At 37.3% G+C, this 25,817-nt stretch overlaps 1 protein-coding gene across 1 annotated transcript in view; it reads left to right on the top strand.

Moving 5' to 3' along the window:
• FLVCR1 (feline leukemia virus subgroup C cellular receptor 1) overlaps nucleotides 1-25,817 on the top strand; it is a 36,166-nt gene that overhangs the window by 814 nt on the left and 9,535 nt on the right. Inside the window, exons 3-8 of the mRNA XM_008055129.2 lie at nucleotides 1-709; nucleotides 6,028-6,172; nucleotides 13,193-13,333; nucleotides 21,473-21,540; nucleotides 23,238-23,341; nucleotides 25,565-25,675. Coding sequence (XP_008053320.2) covers nucleotides 1-709; nucleotides 6,028-6,172; nucleotides 13,193-13,333; nucleotides 21,473-21,540; nucleotides 23,238-23,341; nucleotides 25,565-25,675 — 1,278 coding nt within the window. The remainder of the gene's footprint in view (nucleotides 710-6,027; nucleotides 6,173-13,192; nucleotides 13,334-21,472; nucleotides 21,541-23,237; nucleotides 23,342-25,564; nucleotides 25,676-25,817) is intronic.

Raw genomic sequence — 25,817 nt, forward strand, 5'->3', positions numbered from 1 at the left:
GGCGGTGGCGCCCGGGCATCCACTCGCGAAAGGATACCTCCCGGTCCCGAGGGGCGCTCTTGTCTGCAAGGAGGGCGTGGAGCCGCAGAACGGGCCCAAAGCGGGCGGCCTGCCCTTGAACGGGGTCCCCCGGGACAGCCCCGCCGCCGCCTCGGGAGCCCTGGGCGGACCGCAGACTCCGCCGGCCCCGGAAGAGGAGACCCAGGCCCGGCTGCTGCCTGCGGGCGCCGGAGAGGAGACCCCGGGAGCCGAGGGCACCCCGCTGCCCCGGACGGCACTCTCCCCGCGGCGCTTCGTGGTGCTCCTGATCTTCAGCCTGTACTCGCTGGTGAACGCCTTCCAGTGGATCCAGTACAGCATCATCAGCAACGTGTTCGAGGGCTTCTACGGCGTCTCGTTGCTGCACATCGACTGGCTGTCCATGGTGTACATGCTGGCCTACGTGCCCCTCATCTTCCCGGCCACCTGGCTGCTGGACACCAGAGGCCTGCGGCTCACCGCGCTCCTGGGCTCCGGCCTCAACGCCCTGGGCGCCTGGGTCAAGTGCGGCAGTGTGCAGCAGCACCTCTTCTGGGTCACCATGCTGGGCCAGTGCCTGTGCTCCGTGGCCCAGGTGTTCATTCTGGGCTTGCCCTCTCACATCGCCTCAGTGTGGTTTGGGCCCAAAGAGGTGTCCACCGCTTGTGCCACTGCCGTGCTGGGCAATCAGGTAAGCGATGGGTGAGAGTCGGAACCTTAAAGGACCAGAAAAGTCATAGACCCTGAGAGCTGTGGCCTGTATAGGTGAACCGTGTGGATGAACCCTCAGGAGACATTTGTCTATAAATGGAGGAGAGGAGATGAGTAGTCATGAGATAGGAAGACGTCTTGGATTGAAACGAGTTGTTAATTTCTTGAAAGGACAGGACTTCAGAAATCAAAGTGACCACTTTGTCATTTTGCTTGAAAATTACCTATAAAATAATTAACTGTATTGGCCTGTATATGCCTATCATCTTAGAAAACGTGCCAGTGCAATAATGAACAAGACTTGGGTAGGTTTTATTTTTGCCATTCTTTGTGTATTCTTTGTGAAAGGAAGGTGTTGGATTCTGGAAAAATTGTTTCCATTTTGAGACGTCATTGTGGGCAGGTCTTTGTTATTTTATATATTAGCAGTCAGCGAGCAGCTCCTTTGTTATTTTATTTATTAGCAGTCAGCACAATGCCTAGTACTTGAGGGTTACTTTAAAATGACGGCTAAGTAAATGTGGTGATTAGACTTACTGAGGCCAATTACCAATTTTTAACTATAAGGCAATACAAAACAAATCGCAGATCATGGAATCCTTTGTAACAGGGTAGCTTAATTTGCCAAGTATCCATTAAGAAATCCCCTAGTCTTCCCTAACACCATAGGTTCAAATTCCATTAGCATTCAAGTAGTGTTTCTAGGTAGAATATTTTGTGTGCATGTGTTTTTTAAATTGCAGCCTGAATCTTTTATTGTAATTTAAATTCTGCATATGGGATTCTAAAACACTTTATGTAAATTATATATAAGTTCATTCAGCTTGAGGGGAATCAGGTTAAAAATCTGTACACCAAAAACTTCATATCTCTCTCTCTCTCTCTCTCTCTCTCTCTCTCTCTCTCTCTGTGTGTGTGTATGTTGCTACATGTAGCTATGTAACAAAAGAATGTTACTTTTTTACTTTGTCTAACACTCAAGATTGCAGTAAGATTTAATTTATTTATTCTTTAAAATTTTTTTAAACAGAGATTTGGTCTCGCTGTGTTGCCCAGCTGGTCTTGAACTCCTGGGCTCAAGCGATCCTCCTGCCTCAGCCTCCCAAAGTGCTGGGATTACAGGGGTAAGCCACCATACCCAGCCTCTCAAGATTTATTTAAAATACATAAAAAGACTAACTCTATATGCTTACTGCTCTATATTAATTTCCTTTATCTAAAAACATGGAAGATTGGGTAGTCAGAACTATAGTTGTTGTGTATCCAAAATAATTTATGACTGATACTTTAGATGGTGGCATCTGCATTTTTTGGATAGAAGCTACTTTCTTAAAGCATTTCACATTTGCAAAACTATATTCAAAATTATATTGAGCATGACAAAAATATTAATCAACTCCATTTCTGTGCATTAGCTATTTTATCAGTAATACATGGAAACATTTACTCATACAGCATACCTCTGGGCCTTCATCCCACATTCTCCTTAGGTGTTATCCCTTTCTTGGCTCCAGTAGCTGTACAGTTGCTCATGACTCCTAATTATACATTTTCAGCCTAAGTTATGAAGTGACCATTCATTATAATATTCAACATTACTGAGCACTCACTAAGAGACTGGCAACATGCTAAGTGCTTTACATGAATTGTGTCATTCAATTTAATATTATATAGCAACTATTAGCCTTCCCATTTTATATATAAAGAAATAGACTTGAAGGGATGAAGTTATTTTCCAAAGGTCACACAGCTATTTGGGGGTGACATTCATACTTAAGTTTGTTTGGTTCCTGAATCCTAGCTTTTAGCTACCAATCTGTGCTACAGGTCTTTTTTTTTTTTTGAGTTGGAGTCTCACTCCACCGATCAGGCTGCAGTGCAGTGAACACTCACGGCCAACCCAGCATCAACCTGCTGGGCTCCGGCAATCCTTCCACCTCAGTTAGCTTTCCAAGTAGCTGGAACTACGGGTGCGTGCTACCATGCCCGGCTAATTTTTTAAAAATTTTATTGTAGAAACGAGATCTCGCCAAGTTGCCCAGGCTGGTCTCAAACCCACAGGCTCATGCTAATCCACTCTCCTTGGCCTCCCAAAGTACTGGGATAACAGGCTAAGCTACCAAGCCCGGCCACTGCCAGGTCTTTAACTGAAGAGAATCATAAGCTAGGAAGCAAGCCGGGCTGGGTGGCTCAGCCTGTAATCCTGCACTTTGGGAGGCTGAGGTGAGTGGGTTTCCTGAGCCCGCGGGTTCGAGACCCGCCTGGACAATTTGGCGAGACCTCATCTCTACAATAAATCAAAAAAAAAAAATTAGCCAGGCGTGGTAGCACGTGCCTGTAGTTCCAGTTACTTGAAATGCTGAGGCAAAAGATCACTGGAGCCCAGCAGGTCGAGGCTGCGGTGGCCGGGAGCAGCCACTGCACTCCAGTCTGGGCGACAGTGAGACTCCACCCCCCCCAAAAAAAGATATGAAGCAGTTTGGGATTGAAAAGAGTTTTTGATTTTTTAAAAGGACAGGACTTTAAAAACCAAAAAGAGTAACCACCTTGTCATCTTGCTTTGAAAATTACCTATAAAAAAATTAACTGTATTGGCCAGTATATGCCTAACATTATAGAAAGCTTGTCATTGCCCTGCTTTGAACTTGACCAGTGATTTCCCATAATACTTAAAGTAAAATGTAAATTCGTGACTCTGAGTTACAAAGCTTTACTAATATGCTGTCTTTGGTTCCTTAAACAACATTAAGTTTTACTTGCTAAGGACATTTGCAGAAGCATTCTTTCTGCCTGGAATGTTCTTCCTCCTAGGATAACTTGATTATATTTTTATTGTCACATCTCTCAATTTAAAATCATTAAAAATATTCAGTATTATTTCTTGATCCCATTTAGAGTCACTCTCATTGCATTTTTATGCTTTAATTCTTATAGCACTTATCACTCTGGTATTTATTATTTACATATTTATATGTTTTTATGTTGTTATCTATTTTTATCTCTCATCCCTCCATTAGAATGTAAGTTTCATGAAAATAGGCATATGGTCTGAATGTACACAATTGAATCACCAGCATTCATTTCAGTACCTGGCACATTGTAGGCACTCCATAAAAATATGATACTGGCTAGCTGAACATTTCTCTTTTAGTATCTCTTAGGGACACATCACTCAAAATTTGCTTTCTCCTATCTCCCCTTTACCTCTACTGCCACTATCTTAGCTTGGGCCACCCACAGCTCTCATCTAGAATTGATAACTATCTCCCCATCTGCAGCCCTTGCTCTCTTCCCTCTGTTTTCCACATTCATCCTGTATGGTCTTTACAGGATGTGCGCACCTGTTCTGGGCACTTCCTTACCCCCTGCAGTGGCTTCCTGTTTTCCTTAAGATAAAATTCAAACACTCTAATGTAATAGACGAGACTCTTCAGATCTGCCTCCTGCCAATCCTTCCACTTCATCTCTCTCCACAACCTGCATTCCCACACATATTCTTTCTCTGCCCTGTGTCAAACTGCATGCTTACAGTTCCTCACAAGGTCACGGTGTCTGCCTCCTGGCTTTGTATATAATGTCCTCTGACTTGGAACACTTTCCCTTCACTTGGGTAACTCCAATTTGTTATTCAGATCTTTGCTCCTCCAGGAACTTTTCCTGAACCCCGTCTATACTTGGTACTCCTCTAAAGTACTCTCTTAGTTGACGTGATCATATGTCCCAGTTTGCTTGGGATAGTCCAGGTGTCCACCTGTTGTCTGGCATAATTGCTAATGGAGTCCCTTTCACTCTGAACAGTGTTCTGTTATGGATGATAAATTACATGATCTCCCCAGTCTTGGCACCCTCTGCATCTCTATCACAGTTCTAAATTACCACACTCTCTTGTAAATTACTTGTTTAATTCTCTTCATCCAGCTATTTTGTAAGGGATCAAATGAAATATTTGATAAATATTATTCTCTTTGCCTCAGTCTCCTTAAAACCTTTCTTGGGCCCTTCCTCCTTACCCCATCCCTCCAAAAATCATATCTTTCTCCATGGAACCTCCTAATATTTTTTATTTTATTTCTCTTGTTGTGATTATCATATTCAACCATATTTTTCTTAAGTGAAATTCACATAAAATAACCATTTTAATGTGTACAATTCAGTGGCATTTAGTACATTTTAACAATGTTGTGTAATCATCACCTCTTTCTAGCTCCAAAACATTTTCATCCACTCCCAAAGAACACCCCATATCCACTTAATAGTCATGTCACTCCTCGTTCCCCCCTCCTCTAGCCCATGGCAATTACTATCTGCCTTCTCTTACTATGGATTTACAAACTAGGAATTTCATATAAATGGAATCATACAATATGTGACCTTTTGAATCTGGCTTTTTTTCACTTAGGATGTTTTCAAACATCGTCCAAGTTGTAGCACTATATTAGTACTTAATTTCTTTTCATAGCTGAATAAAATTTCATTGTATGAATATACCATATTTTATCTGTGTATCAGTTAGGCATTTGGGTTATTTCCACCTTTTGGATATTGTAAATAGGGCTCCTGAGAATATTCATATATAATTATTTGTTTGAATACTTGCTTTCAGTTTTTGGGATATATAACTAGGAGTGGAATTGCTAAGTCACATGTTAATTCTGTGTTGAAATTTTTAAGAAACTGCTAAACTGTTGTGCACAGTGGCTGCATAATGGCTTGTATAATCCCACCAGCAGTGTACAAGATTCTGATTTCTCTACATCCTTGCCAACACTTGTTATTTTCCACTGCTTTTTAAATTATTATTACTACCATCCTACTAGATGTGAAGTGACATCTCATTATAATTTTAATTTGCATTTCCTAATGACTAAAGATATTGAGCATTTTTTATATGCTTGTTGGACATTTGTATATCTTTGGGAAATGTCTATTCAAGTCCTTTGCCCGTTTTTTAATTGAGATGTTTATCTTTTTGTTGTCTAGTTTTAAGAGTTCTATATATATTGTGAATACTACACCCTTATCAAATAATATGATTTACATGTTTTTTGCTTTATAGCAAAATGATGCTTTATAGCAGCATCATTCAGATAGTAAGAACTCAGTAAATGTTTTTTGAATAGGAAAGGTATTGGTCAGCAATTTCTCTTTAACAGTGCAATAGTAACAAAAATATTAGAACATAGTATTTTAGTTTACAAAGCACCTTTAAAAAAACTAGCCATCCTCTTTATGTTCTATTAATTGCCAATGTTTTTTTTCTAATAAGAATAGTCGTTAACAGAACTGCTTATTTTACAGCTTGGAACTGCAGTTGGCTTTTTGCTACCACCAGTTTTAGTGCCCAACACTCAGAATGACACAAATCTCCTGGCTTGTAATATAAGTACCATGTTTTATGGAACATCAGCTATTGCTACACTTTTATTTATCTTAACAGCAATTGGTAAGTGAATTATTTCCCCTTAAGCTTAAATAGATGCATGACAGAAATTGTAAAATAACTGTCCCTGAAGAATGTTATTGGTAATATCTCAAATGCTATTTGCTTGTTTCATTCTCGTCATGCACTATATTGCTCAGGTAATGATTGCTGCAACTTTAGGGATATGTTGTGGTCCACTACATCTATTTGAATATTATAAAGGGTTTGAAGACTAATTCATTTCATTTATCTTTCTATTAACTTTTCTTCTTGATAACTGCTGGTTTCAAACATATTACCTGCTTTCCCATATTCGTCTACATGGTCTGCATCTTAATGCCTACTTGATCAGGAATGAGTTCTTGTTATGCTTTGAAATGGCACAGATAGGCTATGGCCTTCCTTATAATGATAAATTTTCCCAAGGATTGCCAATCTAGCAATTATTGGATCTTAAAGTGTTGACCAGTGAATGGACCTGGGCAGCAGCAAGCTGTTCAGCAGAATTCCAAACTGTGGCAACTATCTGCTTGTTAGGCCAACTCCAGCAGAGCACGGCTGCTACCATTCATCACTGAGTCCTCTCGTCGGGGTCTGTCTCTTGAAGCAGTCAGTCAAAATCAGCTGCAAGCAGCCATCATCAGTTTGGAAGAAGCTTTGGGAAGGTCTGCCTTTCAAAGTTTATTTTTAATGGGAAACAGTTTTGACTTCAGGGAAAAGGATAGGCAAAGTTTATTTAAGTAATACAGTTGCTAACATAACTATAATATTGCCCGTTAGGCACTCAATAGAGCTTAAATTGATTAGAAGAGGAAAGGCACTATAAAGTTGAAAGAACTTTTTGAAAATCACTGAAATGTATGAACTGCATTATAGTTGGGGTGTTTTAAATTTATATATTAGTTTTTACCATGGCTATAATAGTAATGAAAAATTCACATTTTATGATCTCCAGATATGAAATCTTCAGTTTTCAAAGGAATTTATGCTGAAGACTCTAGAATGTTTCATTAGAGACTGCCTTGGTAGATGAACTGCAGGATCCAGGTATAGGAAGCTCAGCCCACATACTTAATTTCCCTTAATAATGATGAACAAAATGTTCTCTTGGTAGTGTATGAAGTATTCAGACATGTCTCATCTACTTATGGTTGGTTTTTGTTTTAGTTAGTCACAGAGTGGCATTTTTGTGATGTTCAGACTACTAAAAAAGGACAAATCATACCTGTAGTGTTTTAGCAGTTTAATAAAGTTTTAAAATCATTTTATATTGTTTAAAAAAACACACCTAAACTCTCAAATCTGCCTTTCTGGTATCATTTGATTTGATAAATGAAATGGGAAATGCAGTTTATATATATTTTGTATGAGTGGATCTTCCATTAGCAGTAGGAATTTTTAAAGTTTAAAATTCTCTTTCTAAACTTTATGTTTCTTTACATAAATTCTGGTTTTCCTTTTTTAAAAGTTATCTTCAAGTGCTTGTCTCTTTGGAAGAAGTGAGAAAGTATTAAATTACATATATGTATAGATATGAAATTACACATACAATGTATATACATTTAAATGGCTATAAATATAAGATTTTTATTTGTTGAAGGAGGGGACAAAGAATGATAATAGTAAGTGTGACCACTGACATATCAAGCACTTTTTGTTTGAAAAATTAAGAGAGCTACTTATATATACTTAATTGTATACTCATGGCTTAGGGAGTAGAGAGTGGAAGTAGAAATGGGGGAAAATAAGGGGAAAAGTAGAATAGGACAAAAGAGCTCTTTGTCAAGTTTGCCTGGTGGCCTATAATTTTAAAACAAGCACAGTACAAAAAAAGACAATAATATTCAGTTGTGATATATAAGTCTTAAGTTGAAAATTATGACATTTAAATGGAAAATATACTTGTTTTCCACATACCTAAAATGTTTGCTATTAAGGAAAATTTTGGTTATTTAAAAAATCTTTCCTTACCTAAAGTTGCTTAATTACTAAGAGATGAACCCTTCTTCCCTCTAAATTCTACCCATAATTACTTTGAAAGTCCAGTCAAATGCTTATAAAAATAATTCAGTTTTGCTGATGCTTTTCAGCAATGTGTGCTGAACTGATACTCAGCTATCTTCCTAAAATACTGTCTTGAAGATTAATACAATGTAACCCTGTTCATCTCCCTCATGGAACTTATATGAGGGTAATCCATCTTGTGTTCCCAGGAATTAACCCAAACCTTCCACTGAATTTCACACTAATACCCCGTACCTATTGAGAGAACTCAGTTATAGCTTCTAACACTTGATTGGCTGATATGTGAACATGTTTTAAGGCATACTACATGCTATGTCTCATTAAGTCCTCACAACCCTGAGAGGAAGGTACCATGATTATTCCTATCTTATAGATGAAAAAAACGGGCACAGAATTTAAATAAATCTAACTTGCCCAAGGTCACAGTAGACACTGAAGGTCAGATGTAAGCCTAGATGATCTCTCTATATAAAATGCTATATATAAAAATATTTTATTTAAGCCGGGCTCTGTGGCTCAGCCTGTAATCCCGTGCCTTGGGAGGCTGAGGTGAGTGGATTGCCTGAGCCTGCGGGTTTGAGAACTACCTGGACAACTTTGGCGAGACCTCATCTCTACAATAAATCAAAAATTAGCCGGGTGTGGTAGCGCACGCCTATAGTTCCAGCTACTTGGAAGGCTGAGGTGGAAGGATCGCTGGAGCCCAGCAGGTTGAGGCTGCAGTGGCTGGGAGCGGCCATTGCACTCCAGTCTGGGTGACAGAGTGACTCCGACTCAAAAAAAAAAAAAAAAAATTTAAGTTTTCACTAAACCTTATTTTTTGTTCCATTTCAAATTGTTACATAAGTGGTAATGCTGTTGTATTTAAAAGCTGTTCTTGTGCAGCAGAGCAGTAAATTATATCATTTACAATCCTTTCATGATTCACTAAAATGAGGGATGGTAGAAATCAAAAGTAATCACAATAAAAATATGAAATATTAATGTACTTAAACACATGAGTATATAATTTGTATGCATAATTTTACTTTTGATTCTTATATTCAAGATATACAATATATGTGTAGGTTATAAACTTTTAACAGAAATACGATTTACTTAGTTGATAAAAATTTCATGTTCCTGAGGCAAAGTCTCTGATTTTTTGATATAAATGTTTCTCAAAAAAGATATCGTTTGTGTACTACTCTATAATCACAACATTTCCTTACATACATTATATCATGCAATCCTCATAACACCTTGTTGTTGTTATATCCATTATATGGATGAGAAAGCTAAAGTTTTTTTTCTTGTTTTTGTTCTTTTGAGTCAGAGTCTCACTCTGTTGCCCAGGCTGGAATGCAGTGGCATGCTCACAACCACTGCAGCCTTGACTTGCTGGTTCAGGTGATCCTTTTGCTTCAGCCTTCCAAGAAGCTGGAACTATAGGCATGTGCTACCACACCTAGCTAATTTTTTAAAATGTGTTGTAGAGATGCGGTCTCACCATGTTGCCCAGGCTGGTCTCGAACCCCTGGGCTCAGGCAATCCTCTTGCCTCCATCTCCCAAAGTGCTAGGATTGCAGGCATGAACCACCATGCCCAGCTAGAGAAAGCTAAAGTTGAGATATAGGAGTTGACTTTCTCAAAGTCATACAGTGAGCCAGGAGGCAGACATTTGTCATATAAAGTGATAGGTGTAATATATGCTTGAGTCACACAGGGACAAGTAATAAAATTTTAAAAATAATGTTATAATTAGATTTTTAAAAGTATTAAGTGGTTCTAAACAGCAATAGACTTGCTTCTTTTTTTATCGCAGGAGGAAAAATTTGAATGCGGTATTCAAGAATACTTTGGCTACTTTATATGCCTAATGCCAGGGATGGAGAATAACTGCTTCAGTAGTCAGTTATTTTATTGGCACAAGTTGTTGGTGAGGAGAAGATAGAAGGCTATTATTTTTCAATTTCAAAGAAGAAAAGACCATATTTTATCCTTTGAAAGTAGCAGTTCATTGTAAACAAGAGCATAAACCAATAGTTTTTTGTTCCTCTTTTTCTTCAGTAGACTTAAGTCTTTACTACAGCATATAGCTGGTAGATACAAGCTTGGTTTTTGCCAAAAGAAAGCTTGATTGCTAAAAGGTAACACTTGTATTCAGAAAATAAATCTAATGGAGTTAAAGTTGGGTAAGAATTATTTTCATTTTTGCATTTGAGTTCAGATTTGGGCCATTTAGACTTATTTTACCATAATAGGTAAAAGCCTAAGTAAGAGACTTAAGACTCATTAAATACCCATGACTACTTTGTAAGCATAGTTTTTACATTCTGAAACTTTGTTTTATAACTGTGTAAGTTCTACATTACCAATGTTAATAAAAAGAGATATCTCTTATCTAACTAGGATACAAAGAGACTTTCAGGAAAGGACAACAGACATCCTCACAGTGCAAGGGTGAAAGGGAGAGGAGGAATTACAGCATCTTAAACGTTTTGTGTCTACCAGTCTTCAATGTAAGGATATTAGAAAGCAAATATTTGTGAGTTAAGGCTCCTCTGAATTAGTTGTGAGATCTGTAAAAATAGAAGTATGTTTTAGTTTGATAAATTTTATTTAATATCACAATGAACATTTTGGTTAGCAATGAACTTTAATTTTTCAAAAATTTTAGCAGCAAACAGTAAAATTAGAAAATTACAGTCTTTCATGGACATTTTAAGAATTATTTCTTTCCCACTGATTCTTAAACCCGGCTGGCTTGGAGTGAGTTTTGCTTTTGGGGAGTTTTGTGTTTAAAAGGATCTCACGGTCCATCTAGGAAATTCTCACCCATTGAGCCTTGGGTGGAATCTCAAAATCTGTATTATTTTTAAATTTTTAAATGATTCCAGTTGATAGGTTCATCAGATCTAGCCCACTCACAAACTACAAAGTAGGACTTTCTTGTTGGAAGAAGGAAATTACCACCATAAAAAAGAAAGAGAGAAAGAAAAATAAGAAATCATAATTGTCCAAAAAATACCACTTTTATCATAATCCAGTTACCTTTTTTCTCTTTGAATTTATCCTATTTCATTAATATGAAGGTGTGCTTTTTTTTTCATGAAAACTCTGAAATCAAGATGCCCTTCATAATCTTCATAATCAATGGCATCTAATACTTGTGGTCACCTCTACATGGTCATATGAAAACCTTCTGTTGATACTGGCAAAATCACTGAGTGCAAGCATCAGAGTATCCTGGATTCAATGAAATACAGTATTTTCCTTCTGTTGTAGTTTTAAAAAAATGGCCAGGTGCGATGGCACACACCTGTAGTCCCAACACTTTGGGAGGCTGAAATGGGAAGGATCATTTGAGGCCAATAGTTCAAGACCAGCCTAGGCAACACAGTGAGACTCTATCTCTATTTCAAAAAGAAAGAAAGAAAAAAAGTTTGAGCCAGTAGTTTACAGTTTTGAGTCAATTCAAAGACTAGATTTTAATTTCGTGGTCACAAATTTTGGCAGTTTAGCTCTTCTATCAGTTAGTCTTGACTTTGGGTTAGCCTAATCCTACAGAAATTTCACTAGTCAATTATTGTGGGAAGTTATAGATCCTTTCCTGCCCAGCAAAAGGGTGATCTCAAGATATCTGACTGAGAAGGCTGTGAAATCTCTAACTAGAAACGGACAGTGAGCTGGGCTCAGTGGCTCAGCCTGTAATCCCATGCCTTGGGAGGCTGAGGTGAGTGGATTGCCTGAGCCTGTGGGTTCAAGACCCACCTGGGCAACTTAGTGAGACCTCATCTCTACAATAAATAAATAAATAAAAAAAAGAAAGAAACGGACAGTGCTAAAACTTACTGCATCACATACCATATACCACACTTTAATGTCTTTTAACTCTATCCCTATACTTTCCATATGCAGCTCGAGTGAGTCAGCACAAAAGACCTAGCTCTGCTTTCATGAATCCACCTGGACTTTTTCAGTTTCAGAGGTGTAATCAAATCACATGATAAACTATATCAAATTTTAGAGGATAATAGTTACTAACTCAAGACAGTCCTCTGAAAGTTCAGTAGTATACTGGCTTGCTTATGTCTGATATTTACCTCTAAGTACAAATTGAACTGAATTGAAAAATAGGATTATTCTGGGGTAGGGGCGTTGGGGAGACACAGCATCAATAAGGGTACCTGATCTCAAGCCAGGTAAAGTGAGAACCAAAGGGAGGCCCAAACTTTACCTGTATGATGACCACTTGTATACCTAATCCTGAATTATACCCCATATCTTTAAAATTAAGGGAAAAAAAAGAATGGAATATTATGCAGCCATAAAGAAGGACAAAATTATGAACTTTGCAGCAACTTGGATGGACTTAGAGTCTATAATACTCAGTGATCTATCACAGAAACAAAGAACTGAGTACCACATGTTCTCACTCATAAGCGGACCTTGAACAATTATCATAATACTATAAGAAAGGAATTGGCAGTAGTGGAAAACCGCCAGCAGAGTTGGGGGGGTCAGGATTGGCAATAGTGGGAAACTGCCAGCGGGGGGCGGGGAACACCCTCATCAACAAGGGTGATGAACATTTGTATACCTAACCCTGAATTGTACCCCACATCTTTAAATAAAAAAATTTATTTTAAATCTGGAAAAAATAAGGATTGTTGAGTATTTGATGTAGTAAAAAGTAATCTTGCTTAAGTAGAAATGGAATCACCAGTGGGTAAGGTCATGGCATATTATTGATGATTTTGCAGTTAAGTTATGTGACTTCGTCAGATCTCTGAGTTTTAGTCAGTTTCAGGGGACTGAGATGATAATGCCAAACTATCTTTCACTTAGACATCAATGAAAATGAAAAACCTCACTGTGAAAGACTTTCAAAATTAAGCTAAATCTGGTCTGTTCACTATGAAAGATATATGCAATTAATTATATCTCATAATATATAACACGATGCATTATATATATTATATATATATATATATATATATATATATATATATTCCTTTTCATGTATATTTCCAGCATTCAAAGAGAAACCTCAGTATCCACCAAGTCAGGCTCAAGCAGCTCTTCAAGACAGTCCCCCTGAAGAGTACTCCTATAAGAAATCAATAAGGAACCTGTTTAGAAACATTCCTTTTGTCCTTTTGTTGATCACCTATGGTAAGTGGTTTTCTTATATTTTGTTTGATGTCTGTATAAACCTTTGCTCATTGTGGATTCTTCTAATTTAACCAAGTTGGTTGAACTTTAAGTAATGAGATTGATTTGTTGACTGTAAAAATAATTATAGCATAATCATGAAATTTTATTTTGAACTAAGTACAAAAAAATCCAGGGTGGATTTTCTTACATAGTTTTAAAATAAATAGTAGTTCTCAGAGAGATGCTGTCTTCTTTTGTGAGTTCTCATAGACTATTTCAGGCCATTTATGAACTATAGTTATGACTGGTATAAGCATATGGAAAATGCTATCAACAGTTTCTTTCTTTGACCCTGTACAAACTATTCAATCAAAACTAGACATTAAGGAGGTCACCTTAACCAGTTCTAATTCTTGTTTTGTTTTTGAGTGAGGATCTCACTGTGTTGCCTAGACTGAAGTGTAGGGGCCCGATCATGGCTCACCGCAGCTTCTAACTCCTGGATTCAAGCAATCCTCCTGCCTCAGCCTTCCAAGTAGAGATAAGGTTTCATTGCCCAGGCTGGTCTTGAACTCTTGTACTCAAATAATCATCCTACCTCAGCCTCCCAAAGCATTGGAATTATAGGTGTGAGCCACCATGCCCGGCTACCAGTTCTAATTTTTAAAAAAAAATTTTTTTCCAGATCTTTTAGGATAGCTGATATATTCATCCTAAATTGGTAGCTTTCACTGCAGATCAACACACTTGGTTCTTTTCATGGTTTTCTGACAGTGTGTTCTTTGTTTTGTATAATAACACCATGTACATCAACCAGCACTCCCTATTTCTGTCATACTTGCCTCCAGAAGTCACTAACTGTTGTTCTCTTTTTCATATCATGTGGGGGTACACACCCTAGTACATGCATGTGTTACAAGTTGCAAAAGGTTAAGTCCTGAACTCTTACCTTTTTGCCAATATTAGTTCCTCCTTATTTTAGTGGAAATTGTTAATCACAAAAGAATAGAATATTTAATCTAATAAACTTCTATGGACCTATCACCTGTCTATGCCATCACCAGCTTTAGCAATTATCAACATTTTACCATTCTTGCTTTTTCTATTTCCCCCACATTTTTCCTGGAATATGTAAAAACAAACAAAAAACCCTTCAAAATACCTAGGTATTATATCATGTCATCCTTAAATACTTCAAAATGCCATAGTTCTTTTTCTTCATTTTGCTGATTGCACCCCCTTTCTAGGTTAAACCTAAAATTCCTAACTAGGATGTAGAAAAAATATAGTGGCTCACTGTTATATATTAGAACAAAATATTATTGTTATTTTTTAGTTGGAGTCTCACTCTGTCACCCAGGCTGGAGTGAAGTGGCACCATCATAGCTCACCACAGCTTTAAGTTCCTGGGCTCAGACAATCCTTCCGCCTCAGGCTCCTGAGTCCCTGAGACTACATGTGCATGCTGCCATGTCCATCTAATTTTTTTTATTTTTTGTAGAAATGACATCTTTTGCCTAGGCTGGTCTTGAACTCCTGGGCTCAAGCAATTCTCCCACCTCAGCCTCTCGAAGTACTGGGTTTATAGGCATGAGCTACCATGCCTGGCCTATTGTGGTTTTTTTCTTACCATTCTTTTATCTCTCATTGCTTTCCAATACAAAATTCTCTTTCAGCCAAACTTATAATCAACCCCGTGTCATAGATATACTCTAGACACACAGACATAACTTTACATGCATATACACTATTAATTCTAGTCTCTGTAATTTTGTGCCAATTTTTTTTAACCTGAAATGTGTTCCTTTTTTTCCTTAAGCAATCCTATAAGAGACATCTTAATGTTTACCTTACTTATTGTTCATTTTGCTATTTATTCTTGTATTCAATTACTCCATTAATTGCTATCACGTACCCAAGTAAGTGTACAATAGTGCTCTAGATGCTGTGTGGGCTAGAAAAAGGCATGTATATAATTTCTGCCCATAAGTAATTTATCATCCAATTGCGTAGATAAGATGAACATTTAAAAGTAAGCAACAATGTGGGAAATATGTATCAAAAAGATAGCACAAGAGAAGTTGTATGCCATGCTAAAGGCCTTCAAGACACGTCATTGGGAAAGGATGAATGGAGGGAAGAGCTGGGACTGGCAGACAGCTTCACAGAAGGCGATGGTTAAGCTGGGACTTGAAGAATGGATTGAAACTGGATAGACAAAGGGAAAGAGGGAAACAGCACAAGCAAAGGTCTTAGATGGTGACTTCTCTGAACATTTCTGCACATTCAGATATCTATGGAGTTTTTATGTCATTGCTGTCACATCACTTACTATTTACTTGATTATACACACATGATGAGGTTAAAATTTGTTTAGTTGTTTGGGATGTATAAAGGCCTTCCATGCATATTATTTCCTTTAATTCGCCAAAAAACTTTTGAGATAGAAAGATTATTACCCCATTTTATAAATGAAGAAATGGAATTCTTTTTTTCTTAATTTTAAATTTTACTTAATTGTACAAGTAGATAATACATGCGTGTAGTATGAAAATTAAAAGTTACTATGGCTATACAATGAAGAGTTAGTCTTTCCCTCATCTCTGTTCCCAGGTTCCCCAGTTCCCCTTCCCAGAGGCAGTTACTGTTATCATCTGCAACTTATTTTTTGAGGCTAATGTAACCTTGATGATCAAAATCAGACAAGAATAATATAATGAAAAATGACAGGCTAATTTTATTTGTAAGCCTAGATGTAAAAATCCAAAATAAAATATTAGCAGACCCAGTCAAACAATTTAATAAAATAATAGGTTGGGCATGGTGGCACATGCCTGCAATCCCAGCACTTTGGGAGGCCAAGGTGGGAGGGTCACTTGAGCCCCAGAGTTTGAGACCAGCCTCGGCAACATACTGAGACCTCATCTCTATGAAAAAACAAAAATTAGCTGAGCTATAGTCCTAGCTACTCAGGAGACTAAGGTAGAAGGATCACCTAAGCCCAGGAGTTTGAGGCTGCGATGAGCTGTGATTGTGCCATTGCACTCCAGTCTGGGCGATAGTGAGATGCCCAGATTGGAGCATCTTTATTTTTTTTCAGAAAAAAATAAAGTTAAAATAAAATAAAAAATATTACATCTTGGGTCGGACTCTGTGGCTCAGCCTGTAATCCCTCCTTTGGGAGGCCAAGGCAAGTGGATTGCCTGAGCCTGCGGGTTAGAGACCAGCCGGGTGACTTGGCAAGACCTCGTCTATACAATAAATCAAAAATTAGTTGGGTGTGGTAGTGCGTGCCTGTAGTTCTGGCTACTTAGAAGGCTGAGGCAGAAGGATCACCTGAGCCCAGCGGGTTGACGCTGGGATTGCCGTGAGCGTGCTACTGCACTGCAGCTTGGGCGACCGAGTGAGACTCCAACTCAAAAAAAAAAAAAAAATTACATCCTGACCACATTTGGTTTATCTAAGAAGTGAAAAATGATTCAGTATTAGAAATTTATGAATATAATTTACCATAGTAATGGAGCAAAGAAAAAACCCAAAATAACTGAGGAAAAAGCAGTTGATAGAATTCAATAGCCATTAATTAAAGACTCTTAGCAAACTGTGAAGACAAATGAATTTTCCGAACCTGATACAATGTATCTTCAATAACTCTATAGCAAACCTTAGAACCGTCACTCGTAAAAATTAGTAAGAAGCATTCTTTAAGGTAAGGATGCCTAGTTACCACTTATGTTTAGCATCTAGAAGTTCTAACTGATTCAATAACACAAGAAAAATAAATAAATAAAAGGCATAAGAAAAAAGATTTTATTTTTAAAGATGTAGAAAACAATATGTTGTTATTCACAGATAATATGGTTATGTATATCAGAAGTCACCAAATCTGGCCATTGCCTGTTTTCATAAATAAAAGTATTATTTGGTTACATATTATTTTGAACTACAAGGGCAGAATTGAGTAGTTGTATTGATAGCATATGGCCTACAAAGCTAAAAATATTTACTGTCTGGTCCTTTACAGAGTATGTTTGCTGATCACATATCAAAATAATGCAAGAGAACATAAAGACAGCTATTAAAACTAATAAGAATAAGTTAAGCAAAATTACTAGGTATCTAGCAGTGAAAATATTAATTGCCTTCTTATACATTCCTATGAAAAGATATCTTTTATAATAGCAACTAAAACGATAAGATATCTTGGAATAAATACGACAAAAGAACTTTATAGAGAAAGTTGTAATACATTGAAAGGCTAAAAGAAGACCTAAAAATTTAAATAAAGGGATATATACCATGTTTACAGAAGGCTCAAGAGTATAATGATGCCAGTTAATCTTCAAGACTACTGTATTAACAAATGACAGTTGTAGATTTGAATTGATGAAAAAGCCAGATACAGATTCTGCTTAGGAAATCAAACATGTTTATTTGTTGAAGGGATTATAAGGAAGGAGTTGGGAAACATGAGGAGAGTTAACAGTATTCTATAGTAAAGTTGAAGAAGTTTCTCAACCTCGTGTTCTTCACCAAAGGAGCGCAGAGCTAGAGATCATAATGTTTGAGTGAAGGTCACATCACACTTGTTGGATACACACCTGCCTACCTCCATGCTTAGTGTAATATACATTAGCTTGGAGCTGTCTTGCATGGGATAGTCTGGATAAGGAATAACACTCCTAGGATAGATTTTTGGGATTATATATATAAAGTCCAAAACTCAGGAATCAAATGGTCTTAAGTTTTTGTGTTTTTTTTAAGGTCAGGTTATTTGGAAAACTATTGCTATTTGCTATCTGAAACTCAGACAAATACCTTATTCTAGGTTGAGACAACACAGTATTCTTTGCTACTCTGACTCTTCATTCAAACCCTTCCAGTCTTTATTCCAGTCTGGAATAGATTCAAAATCACCATAAGGTGCAGCGCAGTAGAGTATACTCAGGCCTGAGCATGGGCTTCATTTGTTATCCTCAACTTCCCGTGGTAACCCACCCAGGTCCAGGTGCATTCCTGAACTCAGTGGAAAGTGGGTGTTTTTGATGAGTTTTGCTTACAAGTTTTTTTAGCTTCATCCTACAATCTCCAGTTTAAACGGGGATTGTAATGGAACTAATTGTAAAATTCCTATGAGAGAAATAAAGACCAAGAACAACAAAAATAATTTTGTTGAACAAGATGAGGGACTCATTCTTGGGTGTCAAGGCTTATAAAACTATTGTAATTAAGATGGCATTAATAGCAAGGGATCAACAGTCCAATCACTGGAACACAACAGAGAGCCCAGAGACCTACCCCTGTGTTTTGCTTGGTGTAGGATAGGTTATATTACAGCAGTGAAACCCCACCAGAAAACTTTAGTGGCCCAACACATCAAAAGTTTATTTCTTGCCAATGCTACACGTCCAGTGTGAATTAGAATTACTAAGAGATCCATTCTGACATCTCTGTACACACTTCCATGATTACTAAAGCAGAAAACAGGGAATGTCACTTTTCCTTACATTTAAAGTCACATGGCCATGCCTAGAAAGGAAAAATCTAGAATATTTGCAAACAGCTCAAATAACTAGCTTGTTATACATATATGAAAACCTTATGTTTGGAAAAGGAAAAAATACTTACTAAATTGTCTGAAGATAATTGATTATCCATATGGGAAAAGTAAAGTAAAATTAGGTCTCTACATGGTACCATGAGTAAAAATGTTTTATAATGGATTAGAGACCAAAGAGTAAAAGTCAGAACTTTAAAGTTTTAGAAACACACACAGGAGACCATCTTTAGTATTGTTAAAGAATTTCTTATTGCAAAAAACATAAACCCCTCCAAAATTGATAAACATTATTACATTAAAATAATTGTCTTTTCTAAGAAGACACTATTTTAAAAAGTGTAAAGACTAAAGACAAGACCTAGACTATGAGATGTCTGCAATACATACAGTCAACAAAGGGTTAGTATCTACTATAAAAATAACTTTTTTTTTTTTTGAGTTGGAGTCTCACTCTGTTACCCAGGCTTACAAATCGAAAAGAAAAGCCCAGACCATCCAAGGAAAGCAGAAGGCATCTATATGTGTGTATTGTTCAAATATGATGTGCAAACATACTAGTGTTAAGGAAATATAAATCAAAGCTGGGGTAAGATACAATATCACACATTCAAATCGACAAAAAAATTAAAAATCTGGTGAGAACAAATTTGACAACATGTGGAACAACAGGAACTCTGCTGGTAGTATAAATGGATACAGCTACTTTGAAGAGTAAGCAGATCTACATATATATACATGTACACATATATGCATAATATATATATTTAGAGAAATGCCTATACATAAGAACAAAACATATTCATTACACTCTTGTTTTAAATAGTGAAAAACTAGAAAAAAACCTTAAGTGTCTACTGACAGTGATACGGATTTTTCAGGTCAGCCTGGGCTTCCAGAGTGTCAGCTCAGCGGGTTGGCCAGTTGAGCCCCAGAGAGGGTTGGCTTGAGGAGCTGGCAAGCCAAGCCCCAAGAGTGTTGCTGATTCGGTGGGCTGGAAAGCCTAGCCTCCAGAGTGTTGGCTCTAATGGGCTAGCAAGCCAAGCCCTGAGAGTGTTGCCAATTTGGTGAGCTGGCAAGCCTAGCAGCCCCAAGAGTGTCTCAGCTTGGGAGTCTCACCTTCCAGCAGCTCTCCTGGTCCGTCGGCTGGCTCGCCAGCCTCTGGGGTGCATGACCCTCCAGTTCCAGTGATCTTCTGCAGCTCTTAGAGGTTGAGGTTCTTGTCTTGCATCCAGGAGGAATGAGGGACATGAGCAGCCAGAAGGTGAGAAAGCAGGATTTATTGAAAGGGCAGAAAAGCTCCCACAACAAGAGGGTTGCTGATTTGGCCCTGAAACCTGGTGCTTATATAGCCCTAAGACTGAACCAATTGGCTAGCACTAGCTGTGAGCTGATTGGTTGGCACTAGCTGTTCTGATTGGTCAGTACTGAGAACCAATCGGCAGGAGATAGGGGCCTAGTGGTAAGTTGATTGGTCACTACTCGGCATGAGCGGATTGGTTGTTTTTCTGTCCCAGCAGTGAGTACTTAAGCTCTAGCTTGAGAGGCTTACAGGGAGCTTGTTACTGTGGGGCCCACCTTACCTGTCTGCCTAGCTTTTCTCTAGCTATCTCCTCTCTCAACAGAACTAGAGATAATTAAACTGAATTATAGTCACACAATGGAAAAATGGAGAAAACTACTGAACTAGAAAAAAGTATCAACATGGATAAATTTCAAAACCATTTCAATATTGAGTAAAAAGAGCAAGTTGCTAGGGATACAAATAATGTATTACTTATATTAAGTTTCAGTATATAAAGAATAATTCTGATTGCTTTTGGGTATGTATATATGATATATAAAATGATAAACACTAAGATCAAGATAGGGCTTACGTTTAAGAAAGAAGAGAGAATGGGATTGGGAAAATCTGAAAAATGAATCTGAAGCAAAGATGGCAAAATTTTAATGTTTGACAAATCTGGGTGAGGAGTAAGTATTGGTTATGTTATTCCCTATACTACTGTATATGCTTGAAACATATAATAATAAAGAGAGAGAGAAATAATAAGCTTAAGTATCAGCTAGGTTTAGTCTTACTTAAATTCATATACTACATACAAGGAGATTCCAGGGTTCAAACCTGGTCAGATGATTCCTGATAACCAGCTGCTTTTATTGTTCTCTTCTAAAGTATTAAATTACTTCTGCCTTACAAATTGCCTATTAAGTGTTTGTTACAGGGGTAAGATCTCTGAAGCAGGGGTTCTGTTCTGCTTTGAACATTCAGTGTCTATAGTGCGTCGTAGGCACTCAATAAACAATTCATTGCTTGATTGGTTGCCATGTACAGTGTTGTATGTAAGGATATGATATATGGTCAGTATATCTCAACCTAAATAATAATAATGTTAAGATGGATTCTATTACCGTGTGTATTTAGTAAATTTAGGTGTTAGAAATTGATCAGTCCACATTCTGAAAGGGAATGGCAATAGTTTTTAATTTTGTTAACTGTCTAAGAAATACATTATACTTTTACAATTGTCACATAGTATTTTACATCACTTCATGAACTGATAAATGATACACTTATAATTTTCTCTTTATTATTGTAGGTATCATGACTGGAGCATTTTATTCAGTCTCAACATTATTAAATCAAATGATATTGACATATTATGAGGTAAGCTTCTGCTTTTATTATATTGCATGCCTGGCCAATAACTTTTATTAGCAATATAAAACTTGTTTGCATAGTCAAAAGATTGTTACAATACAAGATTTACATTTGTTTTAATTGAGAATACATTTATAAAAAATAAAATTTCCACAAATTTAGTTTAAAGATCAAATTGGCTTTTATTCATGATTCATTTGTGAAGGAGCATCTTATATAAAGATTTAGAAAGGTGCTTTGATAAGCTGAATAGAGAAGGCAGATTTTATAGGCAGAAAAAGACTGAAGAAAGCAGAAACAAGAAACAAAAAGTGGTTTGGTTATAACAGAGTTACTTTCCTTATAGGATTAAAACAGGGGTAACTAGGTTGGTTCTGATTGGTTGCTATGAATTTGTTGCTACGAATCTCCTTTTTTCTGGAAAACTAGGCCATTTTAAAGTTCAGTTTGATTATACAGCACCTGGCACTGGTGACACCATTCTGGTTTGGTCTAGTCTTTGGACCTAGTGCAGAAGCTCCATACAGAACAGCCTCCCATCATTTTTATTTAACACATTTTAAATGATTTACAAGGCCAGGCGCGGTGGCTCAAGTCTGTAATCCCAGCACTTTGGGGGGCCTAGGCGATAGGATTGCCTGAGCCCAGAGGTTCGAGACCAGCCTGGACAACTTGGTGAGACCTTGACTCTACAATAAATAAATAAATAATTAACCGGGCGTGGTAGCGGGTGGCTGTATTTCCAACTACTTGGAAGGCTGAGGCAGAAGGATTGCCAGTGCCCAGCAGGTTGACGCTGGGGTGGCCGTGAGCATGCCACTGTATTCCAGCCTGGGTGACGGAGCAAGACTCTGACTCAAAAAAAAAAAAAAAAAAACTTTAAATAATATACAACATGGACAGCAGAAGTTATTATCACTGTGACAATACTTATTTATTTTTTAAAGACATAATATGATTGGTTATACAGAAAAAGAAAACATTTTACAGGAAATCAACATAAATATAAAGAAGTAAATATCAAGTTCTGACTGACCACTCTTTGCTTTTGAAAGGAGAAAGCAGACATACTATGTAAAGCTATCAGATTAACCTCTTTTTCAGACATCTGTAAATAACAGTCTTGCCTTAATGACAGGGATAAGTTCTGAAAAATTCATTAGATAATTTCATTGTTGTGTGAACATCCTAGAATATATTTACACATACTTGCATGGTATAGCCTGCTACACACCTAAGCTATATGGTTTAGCCTATTGCTCCTAGGCTACAAACCTGTATAGCATGTTACTGTACCAAATACTGTAGGCAGTTTAACATAGTGGCATTTGTGTATCTAGATATATCTAAGTATAGAAAAGGTACAATTAAAATACAGTGTTATATAATCCTAGGGGATCACCATCATATATGCAATTGGATTTTTACCTCAGTGTTATTATATAGTGATTACAGTAACAAAAATCTCTGTACTTCTAACCATAGAGGAAAATTTTCCCTTTTTAACTTCTTTCATGATTTTAGGCTTTTTTTTTCCTGGTTTTAAAATCACATCCCCTCCTCCACTCTAACACATGTACTGACTCTTCTTATTGTGTACTTAATTTTATCTAATTATTTCCATTGACTATAAAAAGGTATGGGAATATGCAGAGTCTATTTGAATTAGCAGTGTCTGATTAACTTATGCAAATTGCTTCCAGGGAGAAGAAGTGAATGCTGGAAGGATTGGGCTAACACTGGTAGTGGCTGGAATGGTAGGCTCCATTCTCTGTGGTTTATGGCTGGATTATACCAAAACATACAAGTAAGTGAAAGTAAATAAATGTGTGGTACATAACCAAAGGTATTTTGATTTTTTTTTTTTTTTTGAGTTGGGAGTCTCACTCTGCCGCCCAGGCTAGAGTGCAGTGGCATGCTCCTGGCCACCACAGCCTTCACCTGCTAGGCTCAGGCGATCCTTCCAAGCCTCAGCCTTCCAAGTAGCTGGAACTACAGGCATGTGCCACCATGCCCAGCTAATTTTTTGATTTATTGTAGAAATGAGGTCTTGCCAATTTGCCCAAGCTGATCTTGAACCTGTGGGCTCAGGCAATCCTCTCATCTTGGCCTCCCAAAGTGCTGGGATTATAGGTGTGAGCCACTGTGCCCAACCAGATATTTTGATTTTTAAGAAAACTTTGCTTCTTATTTTAATAAATTTTTAAAGGGTTATTATTACTTAAAGACTTGGATTCTAAACACTCATAGGTTTCCTTCACTTAGTCAGTGATTCAGTGTTCTTTGTATTGTATTATTTTATTGATCTTTTTTTTTTTTTTTGAGTTGGGGTCTTACTGTCACCCAGGCTGGAGTACATTGGCATAGTCATGGCTCACTGCAGCCTCAGCCTCCTGGACTCAGGTGATCCTTCCACCTCAGCCTCCCAAGTAGTTGGGACTTCAGGCACATGCCACAGTGCCCAATTAAGTTTTTAATTTTTTGTAGAGACAAGATCTTGCTATGTTGCCCAGGTTGGTCTTGAACTCCTGGGCCCAAGCAGTTCTCCCACCTCAGTCTCCCACAGTACTGTGAGCCACCATACCCAGCCTTATGGCCATATTTATTTCAGCTTTGAGAACTTGGGTAATGTGTGAACCTTCTTTTCCACTAACAATACTCATACATTCCACTTTAGAAGGAATATTTCTATTCTAAAAAGGGTGCTTTCTGAGAAGCATATAACTTTGGACAGACTTTATCTTGTTCTTTTATGTTGTGGGTTTTAAAACAAACCAAAAAAAATTGTTATTTCCTATCAAAACAATTATTGTTGAGCATTAGTCTTTATTCTGATGAAACTTTTTAGCTAAAGTGACCCCAAACCACAGCAACACTTAACTGTAATATAATGCATAATGTGAAAATGCTATGTTAATTGTGCATTTATATGAAACCAGAAAAATGCTAATACAAAAGAAAAAAGTGAGTGGTACTAACTGGGAGACCAAGAAAGGGGTTTCAGAGGCAGCATCTTTTGCTCTAGGACCTAAAAGAATAGCCACACTTTTTAACAGGTGAAAACATTCCCATCTGCTTAGGGAAATGAATTGATGATGAATGCATAAATGAGTGGATTGAGGTGAACCAAATGAATGAAATACGGCACTATGACGAATACACCTTTCAATGCCCCAGATATATTTGATACTATTATTCTAAACCTCACCAAAAGTACTGTTGAGATTGAAATTCTCCAAGATAATTCTCCCATAATTTAAGTGGTTAACCACTCACAGTGGCTTCATTATTCTGAAATGACAGCTTAGGGTGAAACCAACTTAGTTTGTAGATGAAGGGAGCATATAGAACGGATTACGTTTCTCAGCAGTCTTTTGTCCATTATATATTTAGAAAACTTGATCGGCATATAAATGTGTTGTCACCCTGGCTTTCTTCTTAGGGTAATTGCCAATCAATCATCAAACTTCTGTTGTGTGCATCCCTCTTAGATAGAAATTATGGCAAGGAATATGTGATTCCTGTTCTTAAGACACTTGTGATCTAAATGGGAAAAATAAGGCATTTACATATGAAAAGTTAAATAAAAAGATAACAAATTAAAATAGGTATCATGAGTCTGATAGATGTCAAGTGCCAATTGTGTGTGGTAAATGATAAGGGAGTTTGGAAGACAGAGAGACTCTTTAATATAAGCTGTAGTGGCTAGGAAGGGCATTAGGAAGAATTTGATCTGAATCTTGACATATGAATAGGGATCTATCCTATATGGTAGCATACAAATAATTGTATCCATATTAAGCATCCCTTCCTATGTGATATGGTGTGGGTTTGGGTTGTCTGTTGCTGTTGAATTTTAATTTTAAGTTTTAAGTCTGTGCTTTGATGGATATATTTTCCATAGAGAAGAAGGGGTGAATTTTGAAAAACAAAGAATTATTCTTTGTTTAGAGCAGTGGCTAGCCATGTGATTTTTATGTGCCCAGGAGAATCAGGCAAAATACTAACAATTTTGTTGTTTATGTTTTAGACAGACTACTCTGACAGTTTACATTTTATCTTTTATTGGAATGGTTATATTTACTTTCACACTGGACCTTGGATACATCATCATTGTATTTGTTACTGCAGGGGTGCTTGGGTAAGTAGCAGATGTGTGTAGGAGGAATGATAGCATGCTATTATAATTCTGAGTGTCATTACTCTGGTTTTTAATTTCTTAAGTTCACTCAAAGGTTCTTTAATATTTTAAACTTTAAAGAATCCATTCTGTGCATATAAAT

Source organism: Carlito syrichta, unplaced genomic scaffold (assembly GCF_000164805.1).
Source record: "Carlito syrichta isolate Samal-C Ts95f unplaced genomic scaffold, Tarsius_syrichta-2.0.1 Scaffold80553, whole genome shotgun sequence".
Lineage (NCBI taxonomy): Eukaryota > Metazoa > Chordata > Mammalia > Primates > Tarsiidae > Carlito > Carlito syrichta.